The sequence below is a fragment of the Balaenoptera acutorostrata genome, chromosome 6, assembly GCF_949987535.1.
Source record: "Balaenoptera acutorostrata chromosome 6, mBalAcu1.1, whole genome shotgun sequence".
Classification (NCBI taxonomy): Eukaryota; Metazoa; Chordata; class Mammalia; order Artiodactyla; family Balaenopteridae; genus Balaenoptera; species Balaenoptera acutorostrata.
The window spans coordinates 49,402,338-49,417,429 of NC_080069.1; the positions used below are offsets into that span (position 1 = coordinate 49,402,338).

The following is a 15,092-nucleotide window of genomic DNA, read 5'->3' on the forward strand; positions in this document are numbered from 1 at the left end:
CACCGCCCTTCCTGGTCTTCCTTCCTCTTTCCCCTTCCTCCCCCACCCACCCAGCTCCTAAATAAATGCCTGTTTGCTTCAACTGACCGATAGAAGCTGTTGTGAACCGCCTCACGGGTCCAGGATGCCCTTCCCCGCCCTCTCCACGCCGGACCAGCTGCACGCAGAGCTCGTATTCTGTCCGAGGTTCCAAATAGTTGAGGGTAACAATCTCATTTGTCACTGAGAAGAGGGAAAGTTCAGGAAACTTAAGTTGGCAATCTTTTACATTCTTTAAACTGGAATGTTGTTATTGTGAGGTGAACTAATGTTTGGTTTTTAAAAATACAATGTCTGAGTAGAACAGAGAGGCAATCCCATCTTCAGGGCCTCAGTGTTCCCAATATAAGGAAAATAAGGCTTTTTCATGTAAGTATCTCTGCGCCACTTACACATTTCTGCTGTAGTGTTTTTGTCTTTTCATTTGTAGAGTAAAACCACGCAAATCTTCAACTATATGGAATACCAATCAGATTTAGGGGAAAAACTGAATTAGAATAATATAAAATAACTTCTGTTTTCAAGTACATACAGTGATGGCAATCAAGCTATCAAGAGAAGAGACTCTTTGAGGGTATGCTTACAATGACTAGACAGTGAATTTGTGATGGTCATGTCATAACAAATGAAGCGTTCTGAAGTACTTGAAAATAGATCCCATAAGCAAATGACATATGCTTCTTTTCTCCTTAGCTATTCTATTTTGCCACTTTGTTTCTCCGTGGATATTGCAAAGGTAGATTTTTGCCTTACCATATGATAAATTCCTAGTCGGTAAGAAAACATATTGGACTGTGTTTAAGGGTTTTTAGAAGACCACTTCGTAGATGTCCACAAAGAGATGATGGTTTATTAACACCATGTTTTTTTTAAAAAGCTGCTTTTTAAAAAGACCTAGCCATCGACAACAGAAACAGCAATCCAGCAAATCAGTCTTATGTTGCTGGGATTCTGAATTTTGGCTGAATCTTCAAAAGAATGTGAAGAGCTCAGTAATGATACCAAGACATTATTCAATATACCCAAATCAGCTAGTATTATTAAACCAAAAACCCTCTTTTTCTTCTCCTTTATTGTAACTTTGATTATCGACATCTCATGGGTAGAGGGCGCTTTTTAGGAAATCACAGGCATAGTGAGACTAAAGTGTTGGTGGAGGGATGCACATTCCCTACAAGCAGGACAGCGGCAGGTCTCGCTATAAGATGGTGCAATTAAGCAGCTGGCTCAATAGGTGATGCTCAGCTTTCTTTTTTAAAAAAATGTGACTTTTACATCATCATGTAACAAACAGAACTGTCATTTGTGTTTCAAAATAAATTTAACTTACAAATAAATAAATTTAACTGTTTTCATGAACTTTTGACATGTTATTACGTTTTGGGTTTTTTCTTTCAAAAAGTTGGGGGAGGGGCATGTACCTCTCTTTGCCCACATCCCCTCCTCTTCCTGCCACAGCCCAAACTTTCTGGTCCAAATTCCTCTCATAAACCTCTGTGAGTTAGGAGCCTGCAGGCAGGGCAAGACTCAAATACGATAAAGAATAAAGAACTTGATACAGCAGCAACAATCACCCCTCAGATGTAAGCAAATTAACTCTCTGCCTTACCAGCAGGCCCTGGACTTTCCTGTTACCATATTCATGGCATAAACTTGTATCTTTCACCATGACCAAGCAAGATAGAGTCAAAAAGGGATTAGAGATCCAGAGAAGCCTGGAAAGGAAATATTGATGCAGATAGTAACTCCTGACACAGGCCAGTTCTGTGTCCCATTTTACATCATGACTTCCAAAAAGATAGCCGCAGAACTCAGAGGACCACCCCGTGCCCCCCAACTCCTCCTTGAATACTCTGAAATGGAATCCACTGCTACAGCCCCTACCTTGGGGTAGAGGGTTGAGACTGGGAGAGAGGATTTCTATATTTGGGGGAAAATTTTTTTTTCCTGGTGCCCCATCTCCAGCTGGAGCCTTTCCTTTCCAAACCTTACCTTGAATATGCCGCCAAGCCTCATAATGATTAACAGGTTTGTAGAGAAGCTTCTTGGATTTGATTGGTCCATCCCCAAAGTAAGGCTCAGAGCTGATGTTGATGACAGCAAAGTTATGTCCGGTGTCAATCACGTTTGGGGCATTCAAGGGCTTTGGAAGAACTAAATAAAGTGTCAAGAATCAGATCAGTCCTTACACTTTGGGGTTTTACTGTGTTCTGAGATGGGGGTAGAGGATGAGTGCCTTTACACTCCCAACAAAGCCCTCTTAAAGTTCTCTGCTCAGATTCCGTGCAGTTACCGTCTCTGTGATCTCCTGGTTTGCTCTTGCCCCTCCAACTCACTACCCACAAAGTGCTTTCTTAAAATACGAGCACTCCTCTGCTCAAGACCTTTCAATGGGTTCCCACTACATTTGAATAAAATCTAAAATTCATACCATGACCTGCCAGGGACGATAGAGCCCCTGCCTCCTCTTCAGCTTCCTCGTTCCCTCACCTAATACCCTCCAGTCCCAGTGACCTTTCAGTTCATTCAACTAACAATGCACCAGGCTCCTTTCTGTCTCCGGTTCTTTGTTGAGGCTGTTCTCCTGCAAGGAATGCTGTAGACCTCCCACGATTCTGCAGTTAACTCTTACTCATCATTCATCTCTCAGCTCTCATGTGACTTCCTCACAGGGGCTATCCCAGAACCTTGGTTAGGCTCACGTGTCATACCCTTCCACAGAACTTTTTCCTTCACTGCAATTTATTATTCTTAGTGATTTGGTGTCATTATTGAATACCAGTCTTCCTACTAGACCACCAGACTAAGTCTGTCTTTCTGTCTGTCTGTCTGTCTCGCTCTGCTTAGAACAACATGAATTTATTCTCTTACAGCTCCGGAGGTCAGAAGTCAGACATGGGTCTCACCAGGCTAAGATTAAGGTGTTAACAAGGGCTGTGTTCCTTTCTGGAGGTCCCAAGGGAGAATTTGTTTCCTTCTTTTCAGCTTCTAAAAAACATCTGTATTCCTTGACTCATGGTCCCTTCCTCCATCTTCAAAGACAACAGAGTCATGTGTCTCTGACCCTTCTTCCATTGTGATATCTCTTTCTGACAGTCTTTAAAGACTCCTGTGATTAGAGTGGGTTCACCCAGATAATCCAGAATAATCTCCCCATCTCAAAGACCATGTATTCCCAATGGGACTGAAAGAGCACTCCCGACAAGGTGAAAATTGGTTCTTGGGGAAAGAAAAATTCTTGGATATTACAATGGTTTGTGGCCTTCCTAAGGACCACAGTATATAAACAGATTTATAGTATGTCCACAATATTAAGCAAGTTCTGGTTTGAAAAGGAAAGGACGTCTTGTCAGGCTGTCAGTACCCTCATTTATTCGATTGTAGAAGTAGCCCAACTAACTTTGTACTTGCTTTGAGTCTTATTGAACTCCCATGAATCAGAGGTCCACCAGAATCCTGTGCCCTGGGTCATCGAGAACACTTATGGGAAAGGGGTGGCCAAGAAAGAAGACAGATAGTGAGTCTATCTCTTCTGCTCATGTGCACACTCCATTGTGTCACTGGACTTCACTTACGAAATTCAAAGATAAAATTTCAAGTTGAAGACAATAGAACATTAAACCAAGTGCAGGGCCCTGTGTGGACAGGTCATAAGCCCATGAAGCCAGCCCTGCACATCACTCTTCCTGTATGAGAGGAGAGTTGCTGGGTCCAGCTCACATGCAAGGGGAAGGGATTACACAAGGTCATGAATTCCACAAGGCAGGGGTCATTAAGGGACATGTTAGATACTTCCTACCTCACCCAATATCATTTTTCTCTTTTGACTTGTTCCTTTCTCCCTTGCACTCTATAAACAGTACGTGTATTTGGAGACAGGGTCTTTAAAGAGGAAATTAAGTTACAATGAGGTCTACAGTCATTCCTAATCCAATATGACTGTTGTCCTTATAAGAAGATTAAATTAGAACACACACACAGAAGGAAGACCATGAGAAGATACAGGGAGAAGACAGCTGTCTACAAGCCAAGGAGCAAGGTCTCAGAAGAAACTAACTCTGCCAACACGCTGATCTCAGATCAAGGTGAGATTACCTTGATCATCTAGCCTCCAGAACATCGAGAAAATTAATTTCTGTTGTTTGAGCCACTCAGTCTAGGGTACTTTGCTACAGCAGCCCTAGCAAACTATTACATATGAATATAACACAATTTACTTATCCTTTCTAACATTGATGGATATTTGGGCTATTAGGAATAAAACTCCTCAGAACATTACTGAAGATTATTTGTTTTTAACATATGCACTCATTTCTTTTGAGCATAAACCTAGGTCTAGAATTATCAGGTCACAGGGTAGGTGTATGCTTAGCTTTAATATATATTGCCAGTTTTCCAAAGTGGTTGCTCCAGTATGTACTCTGGTAGTAAAGTCTAGTACAGTCAGCCTTCTGTATGCAGGTTCTGCATCTGCAGATTCAACCAAGAGCAGATCAACATTCAGGGGGAAAATTTTTTAAAATTTCAGAAAGTTCTAAAAAGCAAAACTTGAAATTTGCCATGTGCCAGCAACTATTTACAAAGTATTTACATTATAGTTACTATTTACATAGTATTTACATTGTATGAGGTGTTACAATAGTCCCCCTTATCTTCAGGTGATACATTCAAAGACCCCAGTGGATGCCTGAAACTGCAGACAGTACTAAACCCTATATACACTATGCTTTTTCCTATACATACATACCTATGGTAAAATTTAACTTATAAATTAGGCACAGTAAGGGAATATTCAAATTGCCAGCATCACATTATTAAGTTAAATAAAGGTTACTGGAACGTAAGCACTGTGATACCATGACAGAGGATATGGTAACTTAGACATCTTCTAAGTGACTAATGGGTGGCATGCACGAGACAAAGGGAGGAATCACATCCCCGGCAGGATGGAGTGGAACAGTGTAAGATTTCATCATGCTACTCAGAACAGTACACAATTTAAAACTTATGAATTGTTTATTTCTGGAATTTTCCATTTAATTTTTTGGGCTGCAGTTGACCGTGGGTAACTTAAACCATGGAAAGTGAAACCACAGATAAGGGGGGGAGGGACTATTGTTTAAGTAATCTAGAGATGATTCAAAGTATACAGGAGGATATGCGTAGGTTGAACGCAAATACTATGCCGTTTTATATAAGGGACTTGAGCATCAATGGAGTTTGGTATCCAAGGAGGTCCTAGAGCCAATCCCCTACAGATACTGAAGGGCAACTGTATCTCTCTATCTATTTTTTTTTAATACTATGATTAAAGACACTGCTTAATTTACCTAATGGCTATTTCCATTTTATATCAGTCAATATGACAGTGAAGAGGCATCAGTGACTTAGAACTAGAGAGGTTTCTGTGCACTGATGTTGCGTGCTGTGTCTTTTATTTAAAAAATAAAAATTAGAATCAGTACACTCTTCTGAATCTTAGCAACATGGTTTTTTACTTACTATTATTTACTTTCCATGGGAAGCAAACATTTCAAGAAGCTTAAAAATAGCATAATTTGTCTTGTCTGTATATCATTTCCTTTCTTCCAAGAACATGTATGATGTAAGAAATTATTTTGATCGTGTTAATGTTCTACTGAATAAAATAGATCCAGGATTTTCCAGTAATCCAAAAAAATATTAAAGATTCTGAGGTGTTTTACATGGGTTCTCAGGGCAGAGAATCCAACTCTATGAGGCTGTATTTATGCTACTACTGTTCTTGACCTTTTTTAAAAAAAATTATGTTCTGGGTGATTACATTCAGTTCATTTACAGAAATTACCTCTGGGATCACCCAAAGATTCCTAATCAGGTAGTGAAGTAGGTTACATACTAATCAGCTTCTGTTATCTTGCTTCCTTATCTGTAACACAAGAGTCTCAGAAAGCAAAATGATCTACAAAAGATGATGCAGGGTTTGGAGTCAAGACCAGGTTCAAAACTAACACTGGCTGTTTGCCAGATGTGTTATCTTAGACAAGTTACCTAAACCTTCTGAACCTGTTTCTTGAATGATAAAGTGGGGATAACAATACTACTGTACATAGTACTCATAAAAATTAGATAAGATGAATGAGCACTTAGCCCAGTGCCTTTCTAGAATATATACCACAGAGTTGTTAGGTGTTTTTGTCTAAATGGATTAAAAAGCAACTTCCAAATTTGAAATTCCTTGTTGTATCTCTGTACACCAACCAAGCTAACTTGGATTTACTTCCACTTTATTTCTTCCCTGCAAGCCTCAAAGGTACACACATCCACTTAGAATAACTCTGAATTTTGAAATACTAATTCATAGTAGGAAGAATATTCAGAACTCTGAATATGTGAGAAAACCATTCATGTTAATTGTATAGCATAGCCTGGGCTTCATATTAAGCGAGTAGTCCTCAAAATGAAGAGTCTCCAAATTATTCTCTACAGTGAATAGGAAGTCACGACAATGATAAAGTTAAACTTTTTACAAAATAAAATCACTACCAGACACTTTATGCCAGACACAATTCCACTATTTAACAAATCTTCGCAATAACCCTGAGTGGTAGATAAACTAAGCTGTGTTTACAAATAAAGAAAGGCTCAGAGAGGTCAAATTCATTTGCTCAAGGCCACACCCAAGTTTACTAGCTGTTAGCATGAAAATCAAACCCAGGGCTATGTAACTCCAAAGGTCATAAACCTAATCCCTCCTTTCCATTTTAATGCACATAATTTTTTTTTTAAGGCTTAGTATCCTGGAGAACATCCAAAAGGCATTTTGGTGGTCAGAGAGCATTTCTATTTAGAAGCAGCACCCAGTGATACATAAACACAGCACCATCAAGGTTACAAGCTCTTTCCCTGGAAAATGGACCTTACCTTTAACAGAAACGTTGAAAGGCTTTTCCACCATCCCAGCCACCGTGTTCACACTGCAAACCCAGACTCCTGAGTCAGGGGGCAGGATCCGGTGGATTGTGAACGTGGCCACTGAGAGATGACCCGTGTGGTTAAAGTCTTTTGGCTGGAAAGGTCAAAAAAAAAAAAAAAAAGCTTCTAGATAGGTATAAACACAAAGGTTCTTAACACTGACCCCATCGTATTGTTAAATAAAGAGTTTTCTAGGGGAGATTAAGAAGATCATTGCAATGCTTGTATAAGCACTGGCTTATTTCCAAAGCTATTGTAGTAGCCCTGAAAGTTTATGTTGGATTGATGCCTTCGCAGATCCTGCTGTTGTATTTGTGTGTTTGGGAGTGTGGGGCAAACACTTCCAAGCAAAAAGTCTAAGTCCTTCTAAACTGCTTCTGGTAACATTTGTTCCTTTCTGGTCCAATACAGAGATGGCTGGGTGAGAAGACAAAATGGCTCCTAAAGTGTTTGAGGGGCTGCCAAGTATGGTATTGTGGAAAAGGTCAGGGCTCCAAAGACACATGGACCTGAGTTCATATCCCAGCTCTGCCACTTTTGACCAATTCCTTAGTTACTTAACTTCACGCAGCCAGTTTCCACTTCTGCATAAAGGGGACAGGTAATGTAAAGTAAGATGTGTATAGTATGGTCAGCCCTCACTAGATGGTAGCTGTGACTTCCACTAAATCATGGATACGCCAACAAGATTTTGGAAGCTGTCAGTTGGCTTCTACTACTTAATGGATTGTTTGAGTGGAATCAGGGACATCTGATGTGTGAACATTCTACATATCCTACCCCCAAGAGGTCATTTGGATCTGCCTTCTGGTCAAGTTGATTTTCAGTCATCTTTGAGAGAAAAATAAGATAACTATTTCAAAACCTTAGATAAGAAAATACATCAATTTCCTGAAGATCACTTGTGACACAGAGAAATTTGAGGTAGTTCCTGTCTCTGCTGCATTTGGGATTGTTGGGACAGGGAAGGGAAACATATCGGAAAAGTAGCTTTTTCCTTTCCATCAAAGAAGAACACTGTGGTAGCACCCTAGCCAGTGGTAGACACCAACAGTGAGGACAAAGTGCAGAGGCAGAGACCCAAGGTATGTATTCAGACCTAAGGGATTCTGTGGATCATAGTTTCTGGATTGGAGGTGTGGGATCAGGTCTATCTAGAGTCAAATGGATTATGCTGAACTCTCCTCTGCTTTTTGTCAAAGCTAACAACACCCTAGCTTAGGAGGATGCAAGCCATGAATGGAATCTAGCCTTTAGCAGGGTGAGTGCTACACTGAAAATATCTAGTAGTATAAGGAGGTCAGATTAAGAATACAGCCACTATGAAGAACAGTAGGGAGGTTCCTTAGAAAACTAAAAATAGAGCTCCTGTATGATCCTGCAATCTCACTCCTGGGCATATATCTGGAGAAAACTACAATTCGAAAAGATACATGCACCCCAATGTTCATTGCAGCACTATTTACAGTAGCCAAGACATGGAAGCAACCTAAATGTCCACTGACAGATGAATGGGTAAAGAAGATGTGGTATATTTATACAATGGAATATTACTCAGCCATAAAAATAAATGAAATAATGCCATTCGCAGCAATATGGATGGACCTAGAGATTATCATAGTAAGTGATGTGAATCAGACAGAGAAATACAAATGTCATATGATATCCCTTATATGTGGAATCTAAAATATGACACAAATGAACTTATGTATGAAGCAGAAACAGACTCACAGACATAGAAAACAAACTTATGGTTTAGAAAACAAACTTATGGTTACCAAAGCGAAAAGGGGGAAGGGGAGGGATAAATAAGGAGTTTGAGACTAGCAGATACAAACTACTATATATGAAATAGATAAACAACAAGGATTTACTGTATAACACAGGGAACTACATTCAATATCTTGTAATAACTTATAATGGAAAAGAATCTGAAAGAAATATATATGTATAACTGAATTACTTTGCTGTACACCTGAAACTAACACAACATTGTAAAATCAACTATACTTCAATTTTTAAAAAGGCTATAATTTGTTCTACAAAAAAAAAAAAGGAAAAGAAAAAGAATAACTCTTACATGGAGCACTGTCCCATCGGGCTTCACCAGGGTCATTTCTTCATTAGCAGGTAGCGGCCAGCCAGATGCTTTGCAGATGGGGTTAAATTTACCACTGTTTACTTCTATGTGATCTGGCAAATCCTCTATCTTTGGGGTCATCCTTGGCATGCCTGAATGAAGGAAAGGGCACTGTGAAATCTAATCTTTAACACAGCAGAAATAGAAATAATAAAAGTAGCTACCGTTTAGTAAGTCATGCACTGGGCAAGAACTTGGCAAATAATATATTGTTTTATCATCACGTAATAAACTTGTGGGGTGGGTGCTATTGTGGTTCCCATTTTAAAGATGAGGAGACTGAGGCTCTGAGTTCAGGTTCAAGCTCAGATCTTTATGACTCCAGAATTCACACTCTTTGGCCATAATGATGTACTTTCTCAGTGGACCTAGGAGATACAGTCTCAATATTGAAAAACTCATCAGCACCACATCTCTGCAGATGTTACTGTCCGCTCCCTCTCTTGCTTTTTAAGGGAATTTGTTTTACAAAAACAAAAACTAGTTCTTCTTTCACTCTGCAAGCCCCCAATACTGCCGATCAACAATATATCAAGTTTTGACATCTGAGAGATGTCTCATTAATTGGGAAGTCTGCAAGTGGCCGATGATTAATTATATTCACATTTACATCGAAGAAGTAAACTGGAATAAAACTCCCCCAAATCAATTTCCCATCAATAGCCAAATAAAAAATACTGCTGCCAATATGGAAAGGGAAAAATGTCTCTGGTATCAACAAAGGTATCAGGAGCCCTTGCTTATTATCTGCAGAGTAGAGAATGAATAATCCTGAAATATAACAATTTTATTCTGAACTGTAAGGTCTTAGAGAATTTTGGACCGTGTGTAACTAAATGTAAGACATGACTGAAAAGAGTCCAACACTTAGTAGAGAATGTAGGAGACGGAGATGCACTTAAAGCAAATAAGGGAAACATTGGAAAAGTGACTTAGTCCTTTCCAGCAAAAAAGAACAACAGTCACCTACATGCTGTTCCATATCCGCGGTGGGTCAAGGTAAACACATCAGTATTGATATTTTATATTGATATCCTATTTCTCAGGCCTAGAAGGAAACAGGTAAAGTGTATGGAGCAGGAGGGGAAAAGATCTAAAAGCCACAAAGGTAATTCCTTGATATATCTGCAGACTCGGAGAGATTGTGATTAGAAAATTTGCCAGACTGTTCAGCCTATATAATTATTGCCATCGGAATTCTTCAAAGTGCTTTGACATTTTCAAACCATGTCTTTCCTTCACTCTCCCCCTGCAGTTTCTGCAGCTGGATGGGGGTGGAGGAACAGCTAGAGGGAGGAAGAGGGTATGAGGGAAAGGGAGCTGCTCCCCAAAAGCCCAGAACCTGGTTCTAAGTTTGAGATTCTCACACTTTTTGTAACATCAGCCTTAGAACAGAAAGGAGGAAGTGGAGCAGAAAATTCGAATCATTAAGTTTGTTCATTGCCCACTTTCAATCCATGTTCTGGCCCACAGCCTTTCCTTCCCTTCCTAGACCCTCCCAGATTCCCGCCCTGTAACAAAGTCCAAATGCTGGGGAAGAGGAGAAAGTATAAAGCTGACAAGCTAAAGCCTTTGAGAAAACAGTTGGTATTTCCCCACATATTTGTTCTGATTTTTAAAACTCACAGGCAGAAGACCATAAATGTCTTATTACTCTGAGTGTAGATTTCACTGGACATATGTTATTTATATTTGACTGAAAAAGTAATATATGTTTATTATTTTTAAATTTTGAAAATATGCTTCTTTGGATTTTAAAAAGTATATTCTAGGGTAAGCGTTAGCAAACCTTCTTGAAAGGACTAGATAAATACTTTCAGCTTTGCAAGCCATATGTTCTCTGTGGTAACTCCTCAACCCTGCTGTGTAAGAGCAACGTTACATGATATATTGTAAACAAATGGCACGGCTGTGTTCCAATAAATTTTTTTTTATGAGAACAGATAGATGGTGGGGCAATAAAAAGGAATGAGATACATACTGACATGTGCTACAATACAGATAAACCTCAAAAAAAGTATGGTAAGTGAGAAAAGCCAGCCACAAAAGACTATGTATTGTATGATGCCGTTTATAGAATAGGAAATGTCAAGAATAAGTAAATCTGTAAAGGCAGAGAATAAATTAATGGTTGCCAGGTGCTGGGAGGAGGAAGGAATGGGAGTTACTGCTAATAGGTACACACTTTCTTTTGGTAAAATGAAAACATTCTAGATTATGGTGATGGTCGCACAACTCTGTAAAAGCATTCAATTTTACGTTTTAAAGGGATGAACTTCATGGTATAAAAATTATACCTCAACAAAACTGTTTTAAAAAACAGTACACAAGGGACTTCCCTGGTGGCGCAGTGATTAAGAAACTGGCTGCCAATTCAGGGGACATGGGTTCGAGCCCTGGTCCGGGAAGATACCACGGGCTGCAGAGCAACTAAGCCCATGCGCCACAACTACTGAGCCTGAGCTCTAGAGCCCAGGAGCCACAACTACTGAGCCCGTGTGCCACAACTACTGAAGCCCACGTGCCTAGAGCCTGCGCACTGCAACCAGAGAAGCCACTGCAATGAGAAGCCCGCGCACCGCAACAAAGAGTAGCCCCTGCTCGCCGCCCATGCGCAGCAACAAAGACCCAACACAGCCAAAAATAAATAAATAAAATAAATAAATTTATTAAAAAAAATAGTACACCAGATTTGGTCTGTGGGTCAGAGTTTGCTGACCTCTGCTCTACGGTAATTCTGAACTAGAATTATTTAAAACTTCATTTTGAGGAAAATATTTTTCATTTTTTTTCCTTTCATTATATCTTTCTTTTTAAAAATATCTTTTATCCAACTCCCTTCCACGTAAGTCTTCCCCTGTTGTGGATATCCAGGGAAAAGGCTGGTCCTAGAGAAGAGAGCAAAAGAGGTAGGCAGAGTTCTCAGCTGGCCAGTTATCACCTAATGTGCTACAAAGAACACATGGTTTATTCCTTACTGGAAAGGCCAGTGTGACAGTCCATAGAAAAGATTCAGAAAGCTGTCCTTTAGAACATGGGATATATTCTTCCCTACTTCAGGATGGAAACAGAAGGAGTTTAAGAATCTTGGGCTAGTGGGGCAAGAATTATGCCAGAAAAGCTTGGTTCAGACATGCTGAACCTGGCCCTGACTACAGTGTTACCTTGCTTTACCTTCTTTCTCACACTGGAGCCCTTGGTGTCCCGGAGAGCAGAGGCATCCTTGGAACCGATCACACATCTCCCCATTGGTGCAACTGCACCTAAGCTTACAGTCTGGTCCATAATAACCAGGCTGGCATGCTGTAAACAAAGACATCAAAAACCAGCGTTAAGATAGGGAAGGAGGAAAACTCAGGCTATAGGTGGCTAGTTTTACTTTTTTTCTCCAAGCTACCAAGTAGTATTATTTATCTGAATTACCAAGAAGTTAAAGGGTTGAGGAATTCTGCTTCCAGGAGAGTTGAATAAGCTCCTACCAGGTCACCCTTCTCAAAAATAACAACTCTATTTTAAAAACAACTACCTGAAAGCACTGAAGAGTGATGGGAGGAGGGACAGAGGGGACCAGGCAGGTTCTGAGGGGAACTGAAATTTGGAAGATGGGAATGGTGTGCTCCCTATTTTTCAGCTTTTAGTCTAATGGTTGGTACAGTTGACATTATGTGGGGAAGCTAGAACTCCAAAGAAAACCTGTAGTCTTACTGACAGAGGAATCTTAGAGGACAGAGTCAAAGCAACTAGAGCCTCTGGAAAGTGAGAGGGAAAATCTAGAAAGGAAGAGCCAGAGGGAGGAAGTCCCAAATCTTTGGCTGACCCCAGAACCACACATGTTAAGTGCAGACTTGAAGCAACCCAGCTAAGGCTAAAAGGAATGAACTGAGTTTGAGTTGATGCCTGAGAGTCAGAGTTTGCAGTTTGAGTCATACCAAGCTGATTGCCTGATAGGACATAATGAAACAAAATCAACATTCTTCAGAGAAATGTGTCATATTCCAAGTCTCCTCAATGTAACATTCACAATGTCCAAAATACAATCAACATCAGAAGAAATGGAAAATTCTGACCCATTCTCAAGGGAAAAGAAAATCAACAGAGACCAACCTGGATGACCCAGATGTTGGAAATAGCAACTACAATAACTATGCTCAGTGAAGTAAAGGAAAATATGCTCACAACAAATGAAACAATTAGAAATCTCATCAGAGAAATATAAACTATAAAACATAACCAAAAAGGCATTCTAGAACTGAAAAACATAATATTTGAAATAAAGATTTCACTGTATGGATGTAGCAACAGAATGGAGATGACAGAAGAGTCAATGAACTTAAAGCTAGATCAATAGGTATTCAGTCTGAAGAATACAGATAGGGAAAAAGTTAGAAAAAAGTGATTGGAGCCTCAGAGACCTACGGGACAATATCAAAAGGTCTAACATACATGTAATTGTAGGTCCAAGGAAGGAGTCTGGGAGAACACTAAAATATCTCAGTTCATAAAATCTTAGTGATTTCTTGAGCCAGATGTGGGCTGGAATGTTAATAAAGGTACTCCTATAAATCTGGGTCTAGAGACATATTCACCATGAAGTTAATGAAGCTTATGTTCTAGACTCCTCACATGCATGTATCCCTTCTGGGCCCTAGCAAAGATTTCATATATGCACATGTTTTTTAAAATTTGTGTATGATTTTTTAATAGTCTTTAAGGAGGAACTGGATCTACCCCTACTCGGAGGCACATTTTACTTTAACGTGTACATTTCTGAGACCATGTGGGATTCCTCTACGGCTAAGGCTCCTTCAGTGTTCCACGGGGGACAGATATAGCACTTAGAGGGAACTGAGTGAGGTTTTGCAGGTAACTGAAGCTTACTTTTGTGTAACTCTCCTCTTTGTCCTCTTACTCTAAGCCCCTAGAGCTATGCTGTCCAGTAGGGTAGCTGCTAGCCATGGATGGCTATTGAGCACTTAAAATATGGCTAATCTGGGCTTCCCTGGTGGCGCAGTGGTTGAGAGTCTGCCTGCTAATGCAGGGGACACGGGTTCGAGCCCTGGTCTGGGAAGATCCCACATGCCGCAGAGCAACTAGGCCCGTGAGCCACAACTACTGAGCCTGCGCGTCTGGAGCCTGTGCTCCGCAACAAGAGAGGCCGCGATAGTGAGAGGCCCGCGCACCGCGATGAAGAGTGGCCCCCACTTGCCGCAACTAAAGAAAGCCCTTGCACGGAAACGAAGACCCAACACAGCCATAAATAATAAATAAATAAATAAATAAATAAATAAAGGGAAAAAGATGATTTAATTAAAAAAAAATGGCTAATCCAAATTGAGATTTCAAAGACTCAGTATGAAAAGAGGAATGTAAAACATCTCATTAATATTTTTTCTATTGATTACATGTTGCTATGGTAATATTTTTGATATATTGGGTTAACTGAAATATTACAATTATTTCAACTGAAATATTACAATTATTTCACCTGTTTCTCTTACTTTTTTAATGTGGATACTAGAATAATTTAAATTACATATGTGGTTTGTTTATATTTCTACTGAACTGCTCTGTCCTAGAGCATTGTTATCAAGTGGCTGGAGACCCCATCACGGCTCCCAGCAATGCCAGATGTGGAAAAAGCTGAATTTGTGAGGCAAATACTGAAACACCCTTGAGCTCTGCCTAATTCACCAGGTTAGCATTCATTAGGGAAGGTCTAGCATATTTGGCCACACGTTCATGTTAAGTTACTGTGTGATACTTGATGTGAAAATCTTATTGGAAAGTAGATGGGAAACATATACCTCTGAGCTTCACCAAATGGGAAAATATATATTAGAAAGGGTAGAAGGAATCTTCGTGTAGGTGAAGTTAGTATTGCTTGTGTAAAGTCCACGGAAGAGAAGACCTTAACTTCCTCAATTTTCAAATCCCAAATCCTACCTGGATCTGACCTAAA

At 39.9% G+C, this 15,092-nt stretch overlaps 1 protein-coding gene across 3 annotated transcripts in view; it reads right to left on the reverse strand.

Annotated features, from left to right (window-relative positions):
• TEK (TEK receptor tyrosine kinase) overlaps positions 1-15,092 on the reverse strand; it is a 103,243-nt gene that overhangs the window by 31,735 nt on the left and 56,416 nt on the right. The window contains exons 7-11 of one of the 3 annotated variants that reach the window (XM_007176836.3): positions 12,308-12,436; positions 9,074-9,225; positions 6,943-7,087; positions 2,032-2,193; positions 88-222 (exon numbers count right to left, since the gene is read on the reverse strand). In XM_007176836.3, coding sequence (XP_007176898.1) covers positions 88-222; positions 2,032-2,193; positions 6,943-7,087; positions 9,074-9,225; positions 12,308-12,436 — 723 coding nt within the window. The remainder of the gene's footprint in view (positions 1-87; positions 223-2,031; positions 2,194-6,942; positions 7,088-9,073; positions 9,226-12,307; positions 12,437-15,092) is intronic. The other 2 variants (XM_007176837.3, XM_007176838.3) reach the window with 2 other exon arrangements.